The sequence below is a fragment of the Micromys minutus genome (genome assembly GCF_963924665.1).
Source record: "Micromys minutus genome assembly, chromosome: 15".
Lineage (NCBI taxonomy): Eukaryota > Metazoa > Chordata > Mammalia > Rodentia > Muridae > Micromys > Micromys minutus.
Window position 1 is genome coordinate 28,125,164 of NC_137984.1, and position 20,566 is coordinate 28,145,729.

General features: G+C 42.6%; 1 protein-coding gene across 4 annotated transcripts in view; it reads left to right on the forward strand.

Annotated features, from left to right (window-relative positions):
• Positions 1-640: 640 nt before the first annotated feature.
• Positions 641-20,566, forward strand: part of TNIK (TRAF2 and NCK interacting kinase) — a 373,654-nt gene continuing 353,728 nt past the window's right edge. For all 4 annotated transcript variants that reach the window (XM_080929385.1, XM_080929386.1, XM_080929387.1 and 1 more), the window contains exon 1: positions 641-986. In XM_080929385.1, coding sequence (XP_080785511.1) covers positions 930-986 — 57 coding nt within the window. In that variant the 5' untranslated portion in view covers positions 641-929. The remainder of the gene's footprint in view (positions 987-20,566) is intronic.

Consider the following 20,566-nt stretch of genomic DNA (forward strand, 5'->3'; position numbering starts at 1 on the left):
GGCCACTGCCCAGCACGAAAGCCAGGCTGCCGGCTCGGCGCGTGTGAGCTTCTCCCCAGCTCGCTCTGCGCGGGGAGGCGGATCCCCTTCCCTGCGCACAAGTCCTTATATGCACCGGTTGCACCGGCCCGCCTTTACTCCAGCCCCACAAATAATTAATGGGGAAGGGAGGACGCTGCTGCCTTTTCCCTCTGCCTCCCCCCCCCCCCACCACCCTTTTCACCATTAGTGTATCTGAACGCAGTCAAGAAACCCCAAGATACGATCGAAGAGCCATTTTGGTGCAGTGCACAAATTGGACATATTTTTTTTAAAAATAGCTTTCAGGTTTCTGCAGGGAGAGGTTCAGGAACGGCTCTTTAGATTCAGCACTAATAACCCGCAAAAGCTGGGGCGGAAAGGGTGCGTACCCCTCCCCCACCCCGGCTAGTGGCGGAGGGACCCGGTCAGGAAGCGCGGCCTCTCCCCAGTCGGAGACCACGCCTCTCCCCCCCCACTCCTCCCAGGAAGCGGTGATAGACAGTTCTGTGTGGTTCTCCACCCCCACCCCCCCAGCTGAGTGGAGGAGTTGATATGTCTCATTATAACAGCCAATGCAGCCGCCATCCACGCACAAGCAAAGAAGCATGTCCCATTTAAATACACCCACGCAGCCCCAGCGCCCTTAGCCGATCAGGGCGCGCAGCCCACACGCACCGCGGCTCCGGGCTTGGAGATCCGCGCAGGTCGGGCTCCGGGATCCCGCGGATCGAAGCTCTCGGAAGATCGGGATCGGACTCTTGTTGGGGCCCGGGTGGGCGGGGGAGGCTGGGCCCCGGGCCTCTCTGGCGGACAGCCGCATGAGGACGCGAGCGAAATAGATCAGGGTGGAATTGCCGAGGAAGACGCTTCGGGGTGGTTTTGGTCCATTTCTCCCGCGAAGAGTCGACATGGCGAGCGACTCCCCAGCTCGCAGCCTGGATGAAATCGATCTCTCCGCCCTGAGGGTGAGCAGAACGTGTCTTTCCCCCCCTTTCTTTCCAATGGTCTGGGGCTGGGAGAGGGAGCGTTCCTTGCCTTCTTGTTCTGATTCCGGGGCAGCCGAGGGGTTCTAGGCTGAGCCCCTACCCCTACAGCAGGGGCTGGGCTTTCCTTGTGCTCCTTGGCTGTTCCCGAGGCTCTGCAAGGAAGCTGGTGGGGCTTATGTCAGTTTCATCTTCGATCGGTGTAAGAGCATTACATGATTACATGAAAGGCTGGTGTGTGTGTTTGTGTGTGTGTGTGTGTGTGTGTGTGTGTGTGTGTGTGTGTGTACCCGGGCAACCGTCTCGTGCCAAGGCGCGAGACCCGACTGCTCATTGCTGCAAAAAGATTCTCCTGGAGAAGAAAGGCACTGGCCTTCCGCGGTTGCCAGCTACCTGCAAGATGCCATCCAGAGCTAGCTGTCCCCACCAGCGAACCCTGCTGCTCCAAGGGAGCAGTAATTGCTGTTCTGGGCTGGTCTTGTAGGTGGTAACTGATTCTCTTCCCGGGTTCTGCCTCTCGTGTTGGGGCTCTGGCTCACTTCTTCGCTAAACGCCAGTGTGCACTCACCTTTTCTGTGGTTTGAACTCAGCCCTGCCTATTCTTTCCCTCGGTGACTGTGACCTTTCAGTTTTATGGCTGAACTTCAGCAGGTGAAAGAGACGCTTAACAGCTTCTCCCCACCACATACAGGAACTCCCTGGAGAGACTGTGTGTGTGTGTGTGTGTGTGTGTGTGTCCCTGGTCTGTGACCAGTCCTTTGTAAAACACATTTCTTTCCCCCAGCTCCGCCGCTTTGCCTGCACCTTCTGAAACACCTCAGACGTCGTTCCTTTGTATTGAATAAGACTTTAGTGATCCAGAATCCATTTTGCCGTTGTTTGAAAATCAGACTGCCAGGAATCCCATTGCAGCCTCGACGCTTCCCCACCCCCACCTCTAATCCCAGCACACTCCTTCGGGGAAGGGGGCCGAGCGTTCTTGCCATTTTAATTAGATGCTGCCTGCCAGGAAGAGCGTGAGGAGGGGTTGGTGGCGGCAGCAGGCATCTGAGAAAGATTGGACACCAATTTCAGTTCGACTAGTTTCTTCCTCTCCTGAACTAAAAATAAAATAAATAGCAAACGCATATTCTTGATGCCCAGTGGGTAGGTGAGACCCAAGAGATGGTGTCTCACGTCACCCACTGCCAGTAGGGGTGGAAGTTCAGTGGTCCTCCAGAACACATTGTTAGATTGATGTTGAAATCTTGAGGCCAGTGTCTACAAAAGCTTTTCCTGCCCTTACCGGTCTCTATGAATATTTTAAGGGGCTAGGTACCTGTCTGATGGAAGTGATACTTTTTCTTCAGGCCCCATGAGCCTCTCTTCATCCCTTTCCTTGAATCTTTTCCCCTTCCCTTATCTTTGGGTCCGGAGAGGTGAAGATTCAGAGAGACAGCACACAGGTTGGGGACTGACTGCCCTTTGAAACGGCCTGTTGTGATAGTAGGCCAGCAAAAGCTCATTCATGCACGATTACAGTAAGCTGTCTGTTTCTTTGGTGCCCAAAGGCCACATCCAGAACCAGTGAGTAGCTGAGTGTGGGGGTTGGGAGCAGAGTGGGTGCTTTAAACAAGCGCAGCTTCCTCTTTACCCCACCATGTGTGCTCTTTTGCTCCACTTCTGTCTGGGAGTTGCTGTGGTGTGAGTTAATCAGGTGGACCAGACTTGGGGAAGGAGGAGTGGCTAAGAGGTAGAGGCCTGAACAATGAGACAGGCTTGTGATTTAGCTGAGCAGGAATCTTAGCATCATTCTCCCTGATGTGATTTTTTAAGTTGGGGGTGACGTGGGTGGTGGGCGGGGAGGGGCTAACTCCTGTGGGCAAGGTTTTCTGAGACGCCAAGTGCAGAACCTGTCACCAGAGTACCTTGATTCACACTTGAGGAGGCTCTGCTATGTGTATTTGGAACAGATATCTTGGCATGATTTACTGGGATTGCTCTATGTCACCCAGGAAGCCCCATGAATTCTCTGTCTGCACTGGGGGTGTGCAAAGGGCTAGGAAAACAGCTACTCCCAGTGTCTGGGGAGCTACTGGCTGCAAGACTTCTATGCAGATGGGCAGACAGTTGTACTCAGCAGGCCTGGGAGCTTCAGGCAGTCCTGTGGTGGGTGAGGTGTGCAGGTAGGTTTGTCTCCAAGGGCTAGTGGGTGACTCGCATAAGTGAGATGGAAGCTGCCTCCCTAGATTTGGAGAGGTTGGTTCCTAAGCTTGCAGAAAAGTCCTTCTGAGGAAACCCTGACCCTGAAATGCAGGCAAGGTCGGTGGTGCAGCCCTGCCAGCCCCTCCACATCTCTGTGGTTCTTTAATGTGTACAATCAATGCTCTTTGTAAGCCCTGGGCTGGGTGGTTTCAAAGCAGATCCTGTCTAGAGAGGCCTTTCTCCTTCTGACTTTGGGGGCTTATTGTTCTCAGCCAGTGATCCCAGACTGGGCCCAGTCTAAAATTCCCCCCAATAGGAACAATGCAGAATTCAAACCAGAGCAACCAGTACCAGCCCTGACGTTTAAACCATGCACGATTTGGGTGGGTTTTTGTTGTTGTGGTGGTGGTGGTGGCGGTGTGGTTTTGTTTTTGTTTTTGAATGAAATGAAGTGGGGTTTGTGATTAGGAAATAATTCCATTTATTGAGCCCTTATCTCAGATCATGAAGCTCAACTAAATCTTGAGTGTTAGGTAGGGGATGGTTTCATAGATGAAAGCTGGGCCATTTCCACAATGTAAGGCTCAGAAAACTGAAGCTCAGAGAAGTTAAGTTTGTTGTTCAAGGTCACACAGCCAAGGGGGAAATAATAGTAGCCAGAGGAAAGAATGTGGTTCCTGACTCCTTATTCTACTTTCTAAGACACATCATCTATAGATCTATAGATGGAAATGAAATCAGGCAGGAGAAATTACTTGACCAGGGTTAAGATTTTTTTTTTCCCTTAAGAGCAGTGGAAAACCTGGTAGAAACAGGGAACTCATCAAATCAAATGACCAGAGTTATCCGGCACCTTTGGAATGTATCTTGCCTTGTCTTTTTTCAGCGCTTTCTTCTAAGGCAAGCAGAGATCTAAATCACATAGGACAGATGGTGTCCTGCACGGGTAACCCCTCTCCGTAACCCGTCTCCATGTGGATATGTCCCAAGGGGTCTGCCCAGACATGCACATTATTCAGATGCCTCTGTATGAGGTTTCTGATGTCCACGCATGCTTTTTACAATTGCTGGAGATGCGGGGATTACACATAGTATTACAGACATAAATTCTACCCATGTGGGTGTATGAAACTGTGTATTCACACGCATAGACGACTGCAAACAATCTTCTTATTCAGACCTGGGCTTGAGTCATGCTTGCTTCAGACCTCACTGTATGAAAAGATGAAATTATCCACCATGATGCTGCATTGCCTATGAGGTGAGCTCAGCCCAGAAAGCTTTTTGAAGATGATCATGTTTCTGAACTGGAGCACACTGGCTCTGCTCAGCTTGGCCCATGGCATCGGGCACTCAAGGTCAGGGGTTCTGACCTCATTCTTTCAGCTTGGGGCAGGACTCAGACATACTTTTCTATTTGAACAAAATTAGATGACTTACACCGGCTTTTCCCTTCCCCCTCATGCCTTTCTGGGCTTAGCCACTCTCTTCTTCCTGCACCCCTCCCCCTGCCATATGTACACATATGTGTGTAGTGTTAGCATATGTACGTTGTTACATGTGTGTGTATAGGTGACACGTTTGTGTATGTGAATTTGAATGTGGAGACCAGAGGTCAATATCAGGTGTCTTTCTCTATTTCTCTTTACCTGATTTTTTGTTTTCATTTAATTTTATTTTTATATGTTTGGGTGTTTTAAATTCATGTATGCCTGTGCACCACAGTATCCTTGGAGACAGCAGAGGCCAAAAATGGATGTCTGATCCCTTGGAACTGGAGTTTCAGCTGGCTGTGAGCTGCCACATGAGTGTAGGGAATTGAACCCAGGTCATTGGGAAGAGCAGCCCTGTCTCCAGGCTTCTCCACTTTACTTCTTGAGACAGGATCTCTCATTAACCCTGAAACCCACTGACTGAGCAAAACTAGCTTGTCAACAAACCTCAGGAATCCTGTTTCCACTGCATCTCCTTACAGTCACTGACACATACAGCTTTGTGTGTGTGTGTGTGTGTGTGTCTGTGTGTGTGTGTGTGTGTGTGTGTGATGGGGATAGAAACTCAAGTTCTTACGCTTGGGCAGATTTACCAACTGAGCCATCTACCTCTCCATCAACACCCAGATCTAAGAATTAATCTCATCTGGAACTTGTGCTACCAGGGTTGGGGCTGTACGATTTTCTTTTTCCCTCTTTGTGAGTTCGTTAAGGGCCACGGAGAGCTTTGAATTTAGCTGTCTCATTAGTCGAACAAGTGATTGGGTGAGGGAATGAACAAATGAAGGAGCATTTGCGTGAATTAATGTATTAGTTAACAAAGTGGGATGCTCACAAGCTCCTGGGCTTCTTGTGTATCTCTTATTAGTTCTGTGCCATGGGGGCATGCTTAAGTGTCAGCAGCACAAAGATGGAATGACAACTTGCTTGTCTTCATCATTCAGGATTCTAAAATCTAAGGCTTTGTTGTACGGCACCGACATCACGAGGCAACATACAAACACGTTGTCAGATAGCATTTCTTGGGAATCCCACCAGCATTTGATTCCAGTGGCCACCCTTTGTGGAAAGTACCAAGGGTCAGTGTTTTGAGTTTTATCTGTTTTTTGGGTTTTGAGACAGGTTGTTAAGATATAACCTAGGCTTGTATGAAACTCACTCTGTAGACTAGGCTGGCCTTGAACTCTGAATTGTGATGCCTTCCCCTCCTGAGTGCTGAAATGACAGGTGTGTGCCGCAGCATGTAGTTCAGAAGGCACATCCCTTCTGCGTGCATGTGTACATGTGTCTGTACATGTGGAGGCCTTAGGTTGATTTCAGTTTCTTCCTCAATTGCTCTTCATGGGACCAGCCTCTTTCCAAAAGCTCCGAAAGAGAACAGCTTATGTGCTCCTTCTGTGCACACTTTCTTCGGCCCTCAGTTGAGCTTGGTTCTAGGATAGACCCTTATTACAGAGGAGCCAGGCTCACCCAGGAGCCTTTTAAAGGTTATGGTTTCTAGGCTAGTATCAACAGGCGTATTCACTAAGGTGCTTTCCTTTTCTTGTCTTGTTTCCTCTTCTGTATAGATGGCCCAATGATTCAAATGCAAGCACATTTATTACATCATGTCTTTATTTTTTTTTTTCTCAAAGGGGATGGAATGGAACGGACACTTAAAATGATACACTAATATCTCAGTGCTTAAAACCTGGTCAGAGGTCTCTTGGGTCTTAAGGAATTCTTGAAACATTATTAATTCATGACCCCAGAGCACTTAATTAAATTTGGTCTAAAATGAGATTTTAGTAAAGTTGCATGGATTGATGACAGTATCCTAAAAGGGCAGCGGCACAGCTGTTTTTCTCTGGATGCATTTGTTGCTTTTTCCGAGACTTTGAACAGGTTTTCAGGTTTTTATTGTTGTTTTTCAATGACGTGGCATCCCAATAAGATAGGTTGCAGCAATAGTTATCAGAACATCAGCGCCATAGGCAAAAGCGTTTTTTAGTGTTCATTAATAACTGGAGTAATCTTGAATACAAGGTCTCATACAAGTCTTTTTTGCTGTTTGCATAATTATCTGCTTAGAAGATCATGAAATATTTCACTGATGAAAGAATTTCAAATGCTTTTTCTTCATCAAAGTAACACACACACACACACACACACACATACACACACACACACACCTCTAAGGATCTTTGAAAGCTTGTATTCTGAGTCTTGACCCTTCCTTTTGCTCTAGAATTAGCTACACCCTCCCTGCTTTGACGGTGCTCTTCTTTCAGTGAGACTGGTCCCTCGGGGCTGTTATCACTGAACCCTGGCAGCTATGCCCGGCTGAGTACAGACATCCTCTGTGCTGACAGAATTTGGGATAGCTGGAGTCTGAGAGATGTTTCAAAGTCGCATTACTGCTCCCATCCTGGGGGCTGGGTGTCGTTCTCTTAGAGTAAGGAAATCTAGTTTGTTAGCATCCCTCTGAGGATGTTAAGCATCTTCATGGTGTTTTTTGAATTAAATGTCTGGGCATATAAACGTGAGGTTCCTATGGGAAAGATAGGCACCTGCTGGATGGTTTCGCCCATTCTGATGGTGAAGATGCTTTTGTTTGTTTGTTGGTTTGTTTTACCTCCAAAAAGAGATATTCCCTTTTACCTCTTTCTACCTGACCAGACTGAGTTCAGTTATCCCAAAAGGATGCCCTGAATCCTGAAAATATACCTTCCTCCACTCCAAACATAAATATTCCTCCTGAATGTCTATTATATGAGCCCCCACATCTCCTTTCTTTTCTGTAGATACTGTGATGACAAGACCCACCTCCTATATCTCCACAAGCAGCCTTCCTCTTACCAGCCTTATCCTGGCAGCCACATATGTCTTCTTTCTTTCTTTCTTTCTTTCTTTCTTTCTTTCTTTCTTTCCTTCCTTCCTTCCTTCCTTCCTTCCTTCCTTCCTTCCTTCCTTCTTTCTTTCTTTCTTTCTTTCTTTCTTTCTTTCTTTCTTTCTTTCTTTCTTTCTTTCTTTTGTCTTTTCTTTGTACCAGGCCTTCCTTGTCTCCCCATTTTAAGGGCCAAAGCCTTTGTTTTAGCAGACATTTAAACATGTTGTTATGTAGTTTGGTCTTCCAGCATGCTCTTTACCTATAATGGTTGCCACTATCACAAAGAACAATTCTTCCTTCTGATGGGATATTTTCTTTAGGGCACACCCACCTTCTTCTCTTTTAGGTCCTTATTTTCCCAATAACAAACAGACACAGGTTATGGTTTCCAAACAATTGTCCGTGATTTTTCTTGGTTAGAGTTTCTCTCTGCCACTTACAGATCTGAGCTGGCACCTTTCTCATGGTGCTCAGCACCTTCTTAGATTAGCTCAGATAGACGACCCGCTTCCTGAAAACAATGCATATGGCTGCTCGTCTGGGGAATCCCCTCCAAGGTCTTTCACACAGCGACGAATAAACACTGCATGGGCAAATATACGACCGAAGGTCCTTTTAGAGGCTCTGAAGGTGGTGCTGCCTGAAGAGGCTATAGAAACTCCAGAACCGTAGTCCCATTCTGGTCATAGCACAGTTTCAGGGACACATGCACTCTATTATGTTCTGTAGGTGGCATGACTCTTATAAAGGGCACACCTGTTATATACAATACAATTTCAAAAATACTGACCCTGAGAAATAGAATGCCCTGTCCTATGTAGGAGAGTGCTCATTCCTACAATATATTTTATCATTTCTCCATAGTCTGTCTTGAGAGAGTTCATATTTTGTGTATTAAAATCTAAAGACTGGTGTGTGTGTGTGTGTGTGTTTCAGTCTTTTTAATATCCTTGTGATGTTTAGGACGGTTATTTTTACTGAAAAATAATAGCAGGTAGGAAGGTTTATACTTCTGGAAACCTGCGGGAAGACGGCCTTGAATTTTTATTCTGACAGAGATAGCAATGGGTGGAAGATGTTTGACAGAAGGTGGGACGTCTGCGCTGGTTGATTTTTGTGAACTTGACACAAATCCAGATATACCTGAGAGTTATAACTGAGAGGAAGAAATCTTTGCTGAGAAAATGTCTCCATAAGATTGCCTGTAGGCAAGTCGGTAGGGCATTTTCTTGACTTACAATTGATGTGGGAGGTCCCAGCTCACTGGGGAAAATGCTACCTCAGGGGCAGTGGTCCTGGATGGTACAGGAAGACAGGCTAACCAAGCACTGGGGCAAGCCAGAGAGCAGTGTTCTTTAAGGCCTTGGCTTGAGTATTGCCTTGGCTTTCTTCAATGGAATCAGATAATGTAAGACAATGAAACCGTTTCTTCCGCAAAGGTGGTTTTGATCATGGCTTTTGTCATAGCAAAGTAAGGCAGATTCATGGTACCATACTGGAACGTGGCAGTGGCTTTTCCAGATAGAGCAGTCCCAGTAAGCAAGACAAAAGCCAACAGTCTATTGGACGTAACTCATTACTTCCTGCTCTCTTGTCTGTAATTCAGGTTAGCCCTAGTCAGTGAGGAAGGGCACTACACAGAATCATGCTGCTAGAGACAAGCATCAGCAAGTGCCCTCCAGAGGCTACCTGCCACACACACAGAGGTTTTCTTTGATGCATTATCTTTTCAGCTTCTGAGAGCACTGAACTGCCCAAGGGACAGGTCTTTGCTATACATCTCTAAGTCACCCACTTACTTAGGCTTTTCTTGTCTTTAAAACAATTATGATTATTTTGAATTAAAAAATATATGCACCCCTCCCCCATCTGAAGCTTTGCTTTTAATGATATCTTCCTGCATGTTCACCATTATTCCTGGTGTTTAGAACAGTGCCTGATGCATGGAGCATGATACATACTCACTAAGTAAGTATCAGCATAGTTGATGAAGTAATTATTCTATGTGTAAAGGATCACATTTATTCATGTGGTTTCACACATTGAAAAATCAGTGTGCCAGTTGCTGATAAAAATAGAACATAGGGCAAAGCCAGCCAATCACTGAAATAAGGAAGGAAGGAAGAGAGGAAGGAAGGAAGGAAGGAAGGAAGGAAGGAAGGAAATGAAAATCCACCAGTCATTGTGTTTGGATACCTAACTGTTCACACATCTGTCTATCAATATTTCTATCAGGGGCTTAGTGAGGCAACTTTACCTCTTTTGTAAGTGTAGGCACTGGAGCTCAGAGAAGATGCTTCTTCTGTAGGCTGAAGCCCCCAAGCACAGCTGGAGTGTTGTTATTCTATGTCACTCAACTGGTTTGCTAATATTCCAGCCATCTTAGAATATCAGTTATTCTTACAATACAAAAATAAACTTGGCAAAGTGTGTTGTTCACAGAGATGCTGGCAAAGTTGCTTTTATAAATAAAGTATTCTTTATTGTTAAGTGCTCAGATTCTACGGGGCAGAAGAAAACACAGCTTAGGTAACCAGTATAGATAAAGAACTACCTAAACAGTGGTACAGGCTCACAGTGGCCATTTCTGTTTTGATAGAAGATTGAGGTGAGAGGACCTACTATGGGCACTGTAGGCAGCACCATCCATAGGTCACGGGTCAGGGTTGTATGAGAAAGCAGGAGCCAGTAAGTAGGTCAATATAGCATTTCTCCATGGTTTCTGATTGTGTCCCTGTCCAACATTCCCTAATAATGGACCATGACCTAGAAGTGTAAGTCTAATGAACTCCATTTTCCCCTAAGTTGCCTTTGATCATGGAATAGTACAACAACAGAAAGCAAAGTGGGACACCATGTAATGGGGTAGCTTTCAGTCTTAAAAGAAAGTGCTGATCGCTGTTAACATATGAATGAATATTAGCTTAGTACAAAAAGCCACACCACATGTTGTATGACTACATTTCTGAGACGCTTCCAGAGTAGGAAAATCCATGGAGAAATAAGGTGGCTGACTGCTGGAGCCAATGGAGGGAGGGCATAGAGAATGACAGGCAGTGATCTAAATGGTCTCCTTCTCAGTCATCTGTGCAAACACAGTAAAAGTCACTTGCCCACTTCAATAGAGTGAATTTTAGGCAGTTTGAATGAAATCTCAAAAACACCATTATTAAGAAAAACACACTCACACACAATGTTGGTAAAGGTCTCTGTCTTTAACAGGTATTTATTCCGCATGACCAATCTTGTTTCCACAAAGCCCCTAACCACTTAATCTTTCAGATTATTTTGTAACATCATATCATCCCAATTTTAAAGAGTTTAGTGTTATCCTAAAAATTCATATCTAGAACTGTTATCACAACTAAAGCATTTGGTATGTAACAGACTAGTTAATGTTTGTAGACTGCTTAGAATTATATTACAAAGAGACATCATAATATTTGATTCCCATTGATAAAGTTTGAGGCTGTTTCAAACTTCTCAGCCCTTGTAAATAATATTTCAATAAGCATCTTCTTTTTCTTTTTTCTTTATTCTTCTTTCATGTATTCTGACCTCAGTGTTCCCTCCCTCCTCTCCTCTCAGCTCCTCCCCCATCTTCCCTCTTCCCCAGATTCAACCCTTCTTTTTTCTTTTGAGAAAAGGGGATATCAACCAAACATGGCATATAAAGTTACAGTAAGACTAGGCATATCCCCTCATATTAAGGCTGGGAGAAACAACCCAGTAGGAGAAAAGGGGTCCCAAAAGCAAGCAAAAAAGTCAGAGACAGCTTCCACTCCCATGGTTAGGAGTGCCACCAGAACACCAAGGTACACAACTATAACACGTATGCACAGAGCCGAGGTCAGACCCCTGCAGGCTCTGTGATTATCAGTCTCCATGAGTACTTTGAACTCTACTTAGTTGATTCTGTGAGCCTTTCTTGAGGTGTCCTTGACCTCCCTGGCTCCTACAATCCATATTCTCCCTCTACTACAGGAACCGCTGTTTAGCAGAACATCTTCTCTCCTGTGTCTGCTTCAGTGAAACGTTCCTTCAAGAGTCTGCCTCAGTCTTTTACACCGACTCTACTTCATGAAATCATTCCTTCATGTGTGTACCCCAGCAAATCACCATCTAACACAAATGACTCTCCAAAACACCCTTAAGTTTCCATTTCAGAATATTATTAGGAATCATTTGCTCTTTTGTTTGTGTGTTTGTTGTTACTATTGTTGTTTTTTTCTGGGCATATTTGGTTCTACCCTAGATCTCTGGGCTTTCCAATATGTGGCTCCTGGCCTTCCTAATAGTCTCGAGGGTGGGCTCCCACTCATGGCATAGGTCTCAAGTTGGACCAGTCATTGGTTGGATCCTCTCACAAGTTCTTTGCCACCTTTATCCCAACACATCTTAGGCTGGACACATTGTAGGTTGTGAGTTTTGTGGGTTAGTGTCTGAAGCCTTCCACTGGAAGTCTTGCCTGCTTTCAGAAGATGGCTGGTTCAGGTTTTGTATTCCACATTACCAGGAGTCTTTGCTAAGGTCACCCTTGTAGATTCCAGGGAGTTTCCATTACATTAGGTTTCTACCTTGTCTGTGAAATGTCCCTCAGTTCCAGTCATCTCTCCCAGCACTCTATCATTCCTTGTCCCCTTCCTAATTCCTCTTCTCATCCCTACCCACCCCTAGTCCATCTGCAAAATTTATTTCATTTCCTCTTTCTATGAAGATACATGTGTCCCCTGTTGAGACCTTTTTGTTACTTAGCCTTTCTATGCAGTATAGCATGATTATCTTTTTTTTTTTTAACTTTTCAGTTAATGTCCACTTTCACGTAAGTATATACCATGTTTGCCTTTCAGAGTTTGGGTTACCTCTCTCAGGATGATTTTGTTTTTCTACTTCTATCCATGTGCTGGAAAATTTCATAATGTTATTATTATTTTTAATGGCTGAGTAATACTCCATGGTGTAAATGTACCACATTTTCTTTATCCATTCTTCAGTTGAAGGACATCTAGGTTTTTTCCAGCTTCTGGCTATTACGAATAAAGCATGATTGAGCAAGTTTCTTTGCAGAAGTGCTTTAGCTGGGTTTTGAGGGAGATTGAGTCCAGTTTTATGAGAAATTGCCATATGGATATCCAAAGTGACTGTATGCATTTGCACTCCCACCATGAATGGAGGGATGATCCCTTGGTCTACACCCTTACCAGCATGAGCTGTCACTCGTGGTTTTGATCTTAGCCATTCTGACAGACAGAAGATGAAATTTCAGCTATTTTGATTTACATCACTTGATGGCTAAGGATGTTTGAACATTTCTTTAAAATTTCCCTGACCATTGCAATTCCTCTGTTGAGAATTTTCTGTTTAAATAGATCTATACTCGTTAGTTGGAGTATTTGGTTTGTTGATGTCTAGTATCTTGGATTCTTTATATATTTTGAATAGTAGCCTTCTGTCAGATGTGGAGTTGGTGAATATCTTTTCCCATTATGTAGGCTGCCATTTTGTACATTTGACTGTGTCCTCTGCCTTACAAGAAGGTTTCCAGTTTTATGAGGTCCCGTTTATTTATTAATCTTAGAGCCCGAGCCCTTGGTGTTCTGTTCAGGAAGTTGTTTCCTGTGCCATTGTGTTCAAGGCTATTTCCCACTTCCTATTTTATCAAATTCAGTGTATCTTGTTTTATGTTGAGGTCTTTGATCCACATAGACTTGATTTTTGGGCAGGAGGATAAATATGAATCTATTTGCATTCTTCTACATGCAGACATCCAGTTAGACCAGAACCATTTGTTGAAGTTGCTTTTTAAATAAAAAATTTTTGCCATATTTTTGGTTTCTTTGTCAAAGTCAAGTGTTCATACTTGTGTGGATTTACTGGTGAGTCTTTGATTTGATTCCACTGGTCAGCCTGTCTATTTTTATGCCAGTTCAACGCAGTTTTTCTTGCTATTGCTTTGTAGTATAGCTTGAGATCAGGGATGAAGATAGATACCCCCCAAAAGATTTTTATTTTTATTGTACAGGATTGTTTTAACTATTGTGTGTTTTTGGTTTTCCATATGAAGTTGAGTATTGTTTTTTTTGTTTTTTCCAATGTCTGTAAAAAATTGTGGCAGAATCTTGATTGGTTGCTTTGACTCTGTAGATTGCTTTTGGTAGGATTGTCATTTGTATTATGTTAATCCTACTGGTCCATGACCATGGAAAATCTTTCTATCTTATGGTAGCTTCGTCAATTTCTTTCCTCAAAGATTTCAAGTTATTGTTACATGGGTCTTTTACTCACTTGACTAGAATTACACCAAGATATTTTATTTCTCCGTGGCTGTTGTGAAGGGTGTTGTTTTCCTGATTTCTTTCTCAGCCCATTTGTCAACAGTGTTTAGGAGAGCTACTGATATTGCTGAATTAATTTTGTATCCAGCCTCTTTGCTGAAGGTGTTTATCAACTGTAGGAGTTCCCTTGTAGAATTTTTGAGGTTGCATATGTATACTATCATATCTCCGAATAGCAATAACTTTGAAGTTTTCCTCTCAAGTTTGTATTCCTGTAATCTTTAGCTAGCTAGAATTTCAAGGACTATATTTAATAGATATGAAGAGAATGGGCAGCCTTGTCTTGTTCCTGGTTTTAGTAGAACTGTTTTCTATCCATTTAATTTGATGTTGGCTATTGGTTTGCTGTAAATTGTCTTTATTGTGTTTAGGTGTGTCTCTTTTATTTTTAATCTCTCCATAACTTTTATCATGAAGGATTGTTGGATTTTGTCAAAGGTTTTCTCTGCATCTAATGAAATGATCATGTGGGTTTTTTCCCTTTGAGTTTGCTTATATGATAGATTGCATTGTCAGATTTTATTATGTTGAACTAACCCTACATCTCTGAGATGAGCCTTACTTGATTACGGTGGGCGAACTTTTTGATGTATTCTAGGATTCAGTTTTTGAGTGTTCATGTCAGAAATTGGTCTGTAATTCTCTTTCTTTGGTGAATCCTTATGTGGCTTGGGTGTCATAGTTACCGTGGCTTCATACAATAAATTTGCTAGTGTTTTTTTTTCTATTTTGTGAAATAATTTATTATTTTTAATATTAAATAATTTAGTATTGTAATGGTAATACTGAATAATTTAATGCTATTAATGAAAAAGTATTAACATTTTCTCTTGTTTGAAGAGCTGATAGATTTCTATGCTAAAATTGTTTAGTCTTAGAATACACATACACACACATATGCATATATACATGTATATATGTTGGAGGACTTTTGATGAATACTTCTATTTCCTTGGTGGCTATAGGTCTATTTAAATTGTTTATCAGACCTTTATTTAACTTTAGTAAGTGATATTAATCAAGAAAGTTGTCCATTGTTTTTAGATTATTTAATTTTGTGGAGTATGTGTTTTCAAAGTGTCACCTAGTAATTCTTCGGAGTTCCTCAGTGTTTGATGTTATGTCACCCTTCCATTTTTGATTTTGCTAATTTGGATATTCTATCTTTAGTGTCTTTTAGTTTCTTTAGATAAGAGTTTGTTTATATTGCTGGTTTTCTCAAAGAACAATTCTTTCTTTCATTGATTCTTTTTATCTTTTTGTTTATATTTTACTGATTTCAGCCCTCAGTTTGATTATTTTCTGGTGTCAACTTTTCTGTGGTGTGTTTGTTTCTTGTTGGTCTAGCGCTTTCAGGTGTGCTGCTAAGTTGCTATTATGTGATCTCTTTAATTTCTTTATGAAGGCACACATTGCTATGAATTTTCCTCTTAGCACCACTTTCAATGACGGTTTTGTTCAATGAGCAATTTTATAAATAAGTTCTTCTGTGTTTCCCTCTCGGTAGAGTAATTTCTTGGAAGTGTCATTTAGCATGAAAATTCTCCACATTGCTCAATTCCTTTGCAACTTCCTGCCATATGCAGTATCATTTGCAAACAAATATGAAAAACTCAGGAAAAAAACCAATTAATTTAGCAAAGGTAAGTCACAGAATGCTAAATGGCCAAGCATATGGCTGATTAGGTGCCTCAAAACCACTGCTCCACTGGTTTCCACATGGCTGTCATTTTACAGATGACCCTGCTCATGAGGTCACAATTAATTGATGTGGTATCACCTCAGAACTCAGCTCTAGTGTTTGGTACAAGTTTTAGTTTTTGATGATCTTAGTAGTACTCTTAAAAATTAGTTCTAGAGTTTCTTCCTTGTGATACTGTTATTGTAACTGACCAATATCAATTTAGAATGCAAACGTAATCACATGCCTTTTGTACTTTCGATGTTATCGCCAACCTCCCTCTGCAATGAATAACGGAGATGTTTACATGAAATCTGCCATTACTTTTGCAAAAATCTTCTCACAAATTTGTTTTAGATGGTGTGTGGTATCAAAATCATAGTTTTATCTTCTTTAGGAATTGGGGATCATTATATCTTTGGGCTTGACGTAAGATCACAAATGAGCCAGGAGCCAGAAGAGAGCAGAAATATTCTCAGGACTTTATCTGCAAGGTATTTACTTAAAATCTTTAGTTATGACATTTTAAAATAAAGATTTAAGTATCTTAAGATTACAGTAGAGGGTTTAGAATACAGTTTAGGTGGAGAACTTGTCTTGTTAAGGCACTGAGTTTGATTGTCAGCATTCAAAAAAAAAAGATTAGAAGGAAGGGGGAGCTACACACACACACACACACACACACACACACACACACACACACACACACACACACACAGGAGGGGTTGTGGAGGAAAGATGAGACTACGCCAGTATTCCATCTGGTTTATAAGTAAGAAACTATTAAAATTGAAGCAACTCTATGGCTGTCAGTCTTACAGAGGCCAATTGCTTTGATTTGCTAGATTTTATGAGCCAACCCTCCCCTTAAAATGCCTATAAATGATTTACACCCTGGGTAAAATGAAGCCCTTCACATGGACATGGTTTCATCATTTTTACCTCTAGGTATTTTTGAACTGCCTGTAATCAAGTTATAGCAGGGTAGTGGGTGGAATAGGTTGTAAGTGGTAATTGCAGAGTGTATTTAAACAATAATAATAATATTTAGCACTCGTGGGGTACTTTATATCTTCAAAGTAGTTGCAAACATTATCCAATTAAACACCCTCTCTGATTATAATCTGGATAGAAAATGCAGTTCAATCCAGAACAGAGCCATGAGAAACATACACGTTTGGAAGTCGGTGCGAACTGTGCTTTGGGATAACGCAGTGCTAGGCAGTGAGAGAGTGGAGTGCATCGGGGTGGTAGGATTGGCACATACCTGCACTTTATTGATGTCCTTCTCTTGACCCTGCTTGTTGGAGTGGTCTGACCATGACAAGACTCATGTCAGCTGTGACTCTGGTCCTCAAAGATCTGAAACACACACATCAAGTTTCAAAATGAATTTCTTCATTCTACTGTGTGTTCTGGCCTCAGATCAAGCCTGCTGTGGTAAGTTAAGTGACGTAGAGAAGGGCACGGAGGCATGGCTGCACAGTGGCTTAGTGATAATTATCTGGGGGTCACAGAATAAATGGCACCATTGGATACATCTTAAATGTATCAAGAACGATGAGACATCTCTACCATCTCCAGTTTGACTACCTTAAGTCCTCCTCACTGTTGTGGACACGAGTCTGAATATTGTTGTATTGTAGGTATAGCTTCATGTTTGTTGAGTTTGATGGCGATTGGAACAAGGACCTGTGCAGCTTGTCCTGTAGAGAGCTGCGAGCTGAGAGTGTGGAGATTCTCCATAATTAGCATCCCGTGCATTATGGTCTCCCTTTAGCCCCACTCTCTTACTTGTAGTACGTGTGTGCATATATGTTTAGGTGTTTGCATTTGTATGAGAAGGTATATGTGTGTGTATGTTGGTTGTGTCTTCCGTTTTGTGGCAGAGTCTCTCGCTGAACTTGAAGCTCACAACTTCAGTGAGATGGTTTGAATTTGTGAGCCAGTGCCCCCAGGTATCCACTTGTCTCCACCTACCCGGTGCTGGCAATACAAATGATGTCACCAGACCTGGCATTTTACTGGGATGCTGGGTACCAAAGTCAGATGCTCATGCTTGTACAGCAAGCACCCTACTGACTGAGCCATCGCCTTAACCAATATGGTTGTTATTGGTAAGTTTATTTAAGACACAGAAAAGTCCTAGCCTCTCATGGTTAAGAAGATGTAACCTTCTGGTGTTAATTTCTTCATGGAATTAAGGATTTAACCTAAAGCCCAAGTAAGTGGTGAAATTTTCCTGAACACTAAAGAAAAAAAAAATAAAAGGAATCCTGGACCAGCAATATGGCTTAGTGAGTAAGGCACTTGCTGTTAAGCTAGGTGACCTAAGTTCAGTCCTGGAACCCACATGGTGGAAAGAGAAAACTGATTCCTGAAAGTTGTTCATTGTCTTCTACATCCGCATGTACTGTTCATTTGTATGTAAATGTTTTGTAAAAGAACCAATCAATAATTACGTGGTTTTATCCCTGCTTTGTATACTATGATGGTCGTTAAACGTCAGCTTGACACAATCTAGTCACCTGTGAGGGGAGTCTCCATTAGAGATTGTCTAGACCAGGTTGGTCTGTGGCTTGTAGATGGGGGATTATTTTGATTACATCAATGGAAGTGGTAAGACCCACCCACTGTGAGCGTCACTATCCTGTACGAAGAGGATTCTGAGCTGCTTAAGAGAGGCGAATGGGGAAGAGCAGCAAACATGTGTGCATTGCTCTCTGTTCCTGGTCATGAATGCAGGAACACCAACTCCCTCCAGCTCTTGCTGCTGCGACCTCCTGGCTATGATGAAGTAGAACCTCAACCAAGAGCTAACATAGATCCTTTCTTCCACAAGTTGGTATTGTCAGCTTTAGTTTGATTGTTTTGTTTTTGTTTTTGCTTTTGGTGAAATTGGGGTTTGAACCTAGGGCCTTGCGCATGCCAGGAAGTACTTTACTAATATGCTTTATCTCCAGGCCTTTTGAGGGTATTTTCCCATGGCATCTAGAAAAGAAATTAAGACAGAGTCTAAATCATTAGTGTTTTGTTTGCTTATTTTCTATTTTTTTTTTATTTTGACCCAGAGAATAGAATGCATATGTGGAAAGCTAAAAGATTTTGTCACTAAGAAGACCCAGTAAATTTCATTGTAACAACCTATAAACACTTTACTCTTGGCCACAGAAATATCCTGTGTTGTTATTCAATCCCCAGGTGTTAGATAAGCAAACTCCATATGCTGCACACCTGTTGTTTTTGTTTTGTTTTTGTTTTTTGTTTGTTTGTTTTTTGGAGGGTATTTGATGCCCACGATGACTGTCAAAGTAAGTGTACATACAGCCCGAGAAGGACTATGGATCCAATTTTTTATTTTACACACTGCTAGGGAAGTTGCTTTCAAAACGTCCAATTGATTACTTCCTCTTAGAACATGTTGGTAATAAGGAATGTTGATATGTCTTTCCCAGTATCCGTGACTTGTAGGAGAGATCCAACCTCTCTAGATATTGCTCTGTCAGGCCGTGAGTTCCTCAACCATGTTGTCAAGACGATTACGTTCAGTCAAGGAGGACAACATGTTTAATCCCCAAAATATTCTAATTGAAACATGGAAGGGATGGGTCTTGTCTAGTGGTGCTGACTACACTGAGACTTCCATCCAGACTTCCTGTCTCTTCTGGTACTGTGATCTCTGTGAAAATAATTCAGACCATATAAATAGTGCCGAGTGTAGCATAGAGCATGTTCCCAAGGGGTGAAAGTGGACTTTGGCCAAAGAGGCCTCTGTGCCAAAGTACATTTTACAAAGACTTTCTATTGTTTCTAAACTCTGCCTTTGGGGTTGGGTTTTGTAGCTAAATTGGTAGAGTCCCTGCCTAACTTGCACAAAATTTTCATTTGGAAACCCATCACCAGGAAGATCAGGTGTGGTCATCCATCCCAGTACCTGGAGGAACAACAAGGTCAGCCTCAACTACACACCAGGTTTAAGGCTAGTCTTGTTTCATAACAATAACAACAGAAATGTCTGCTATTTGTTCTTATATCTGACTAGCTACGTACTAGTGATGTTATAGGACTTGCCTAAGGAAACTACACATTTGAAATAGTTTCAAAGTCATTCGTAGGGTTGGAGAGTATTTTGAGTGTGGGAACACAGCAACTTTTCACTTGAACTCTGAATACTCAATGGGTGGACAGTACTCTTGGGTGTCAGGAGCTTAATGGTTCTGATCCTACTGCCTAGAATGTTTATCACAGTCACTCAAGCATCATTCTTCCTAAGATGCTTAGTCCTCTCTTATCTAACAGTGGGCCTAGGATAAGGCAGCAAGAACTCCATTTTCTTTCTGAGAAGACAAAAAGAGCTCTGTGTTGCTTGCTAAGACTCAGCACCCAGGTACTGTCTGAGGCATGTCAGATCCAGGTGTATTCAGCCTGACTCCTAGGATAGTGCCTTAGTTAGTTAGGGTTTCCATTGCTGTAAAGAGACACCATGACCAAAGCAGCTCTTTGGCAACATTTAATTGGGGCTGGCTCACTGCTTCTGAGGTTCAGTCCATTATCATCATGATAGGAACCACGGCAATATCCAGATAGACATGGTGCTAAGAGTTCTATATCTTGTTCCAAAGGCAACCAGGAGAAAATTGGCTTTCTGGCCAGAAAGGCCTTAAAGCTCACCCCACAGTGACACATATCCTCCAACAAGGCCACACCTCCTAATAGTGCCACTCTCTGAGCCAAGCATATTCAAACCACCACAAATAGCTATAAATTTGGCCCAATAAAATCATAAGCTTACTTACACTATTAGACGGGGGGTGGGGCACTATATTTTGTAACTCAGTTGCATGCTACTCAAGCATGTTGATGATCACAATGTCATCAGGCCCCAGTGTCTGAAGTTTGGACAGGCCTGCGATTTTTGGTCTGAACCAGTCTTGTTTTTTTCAAGGAGCTTTGAATGCTGCACTAGCTTTTGTTGTAGCATTCATTTCTTGAATCTGTTG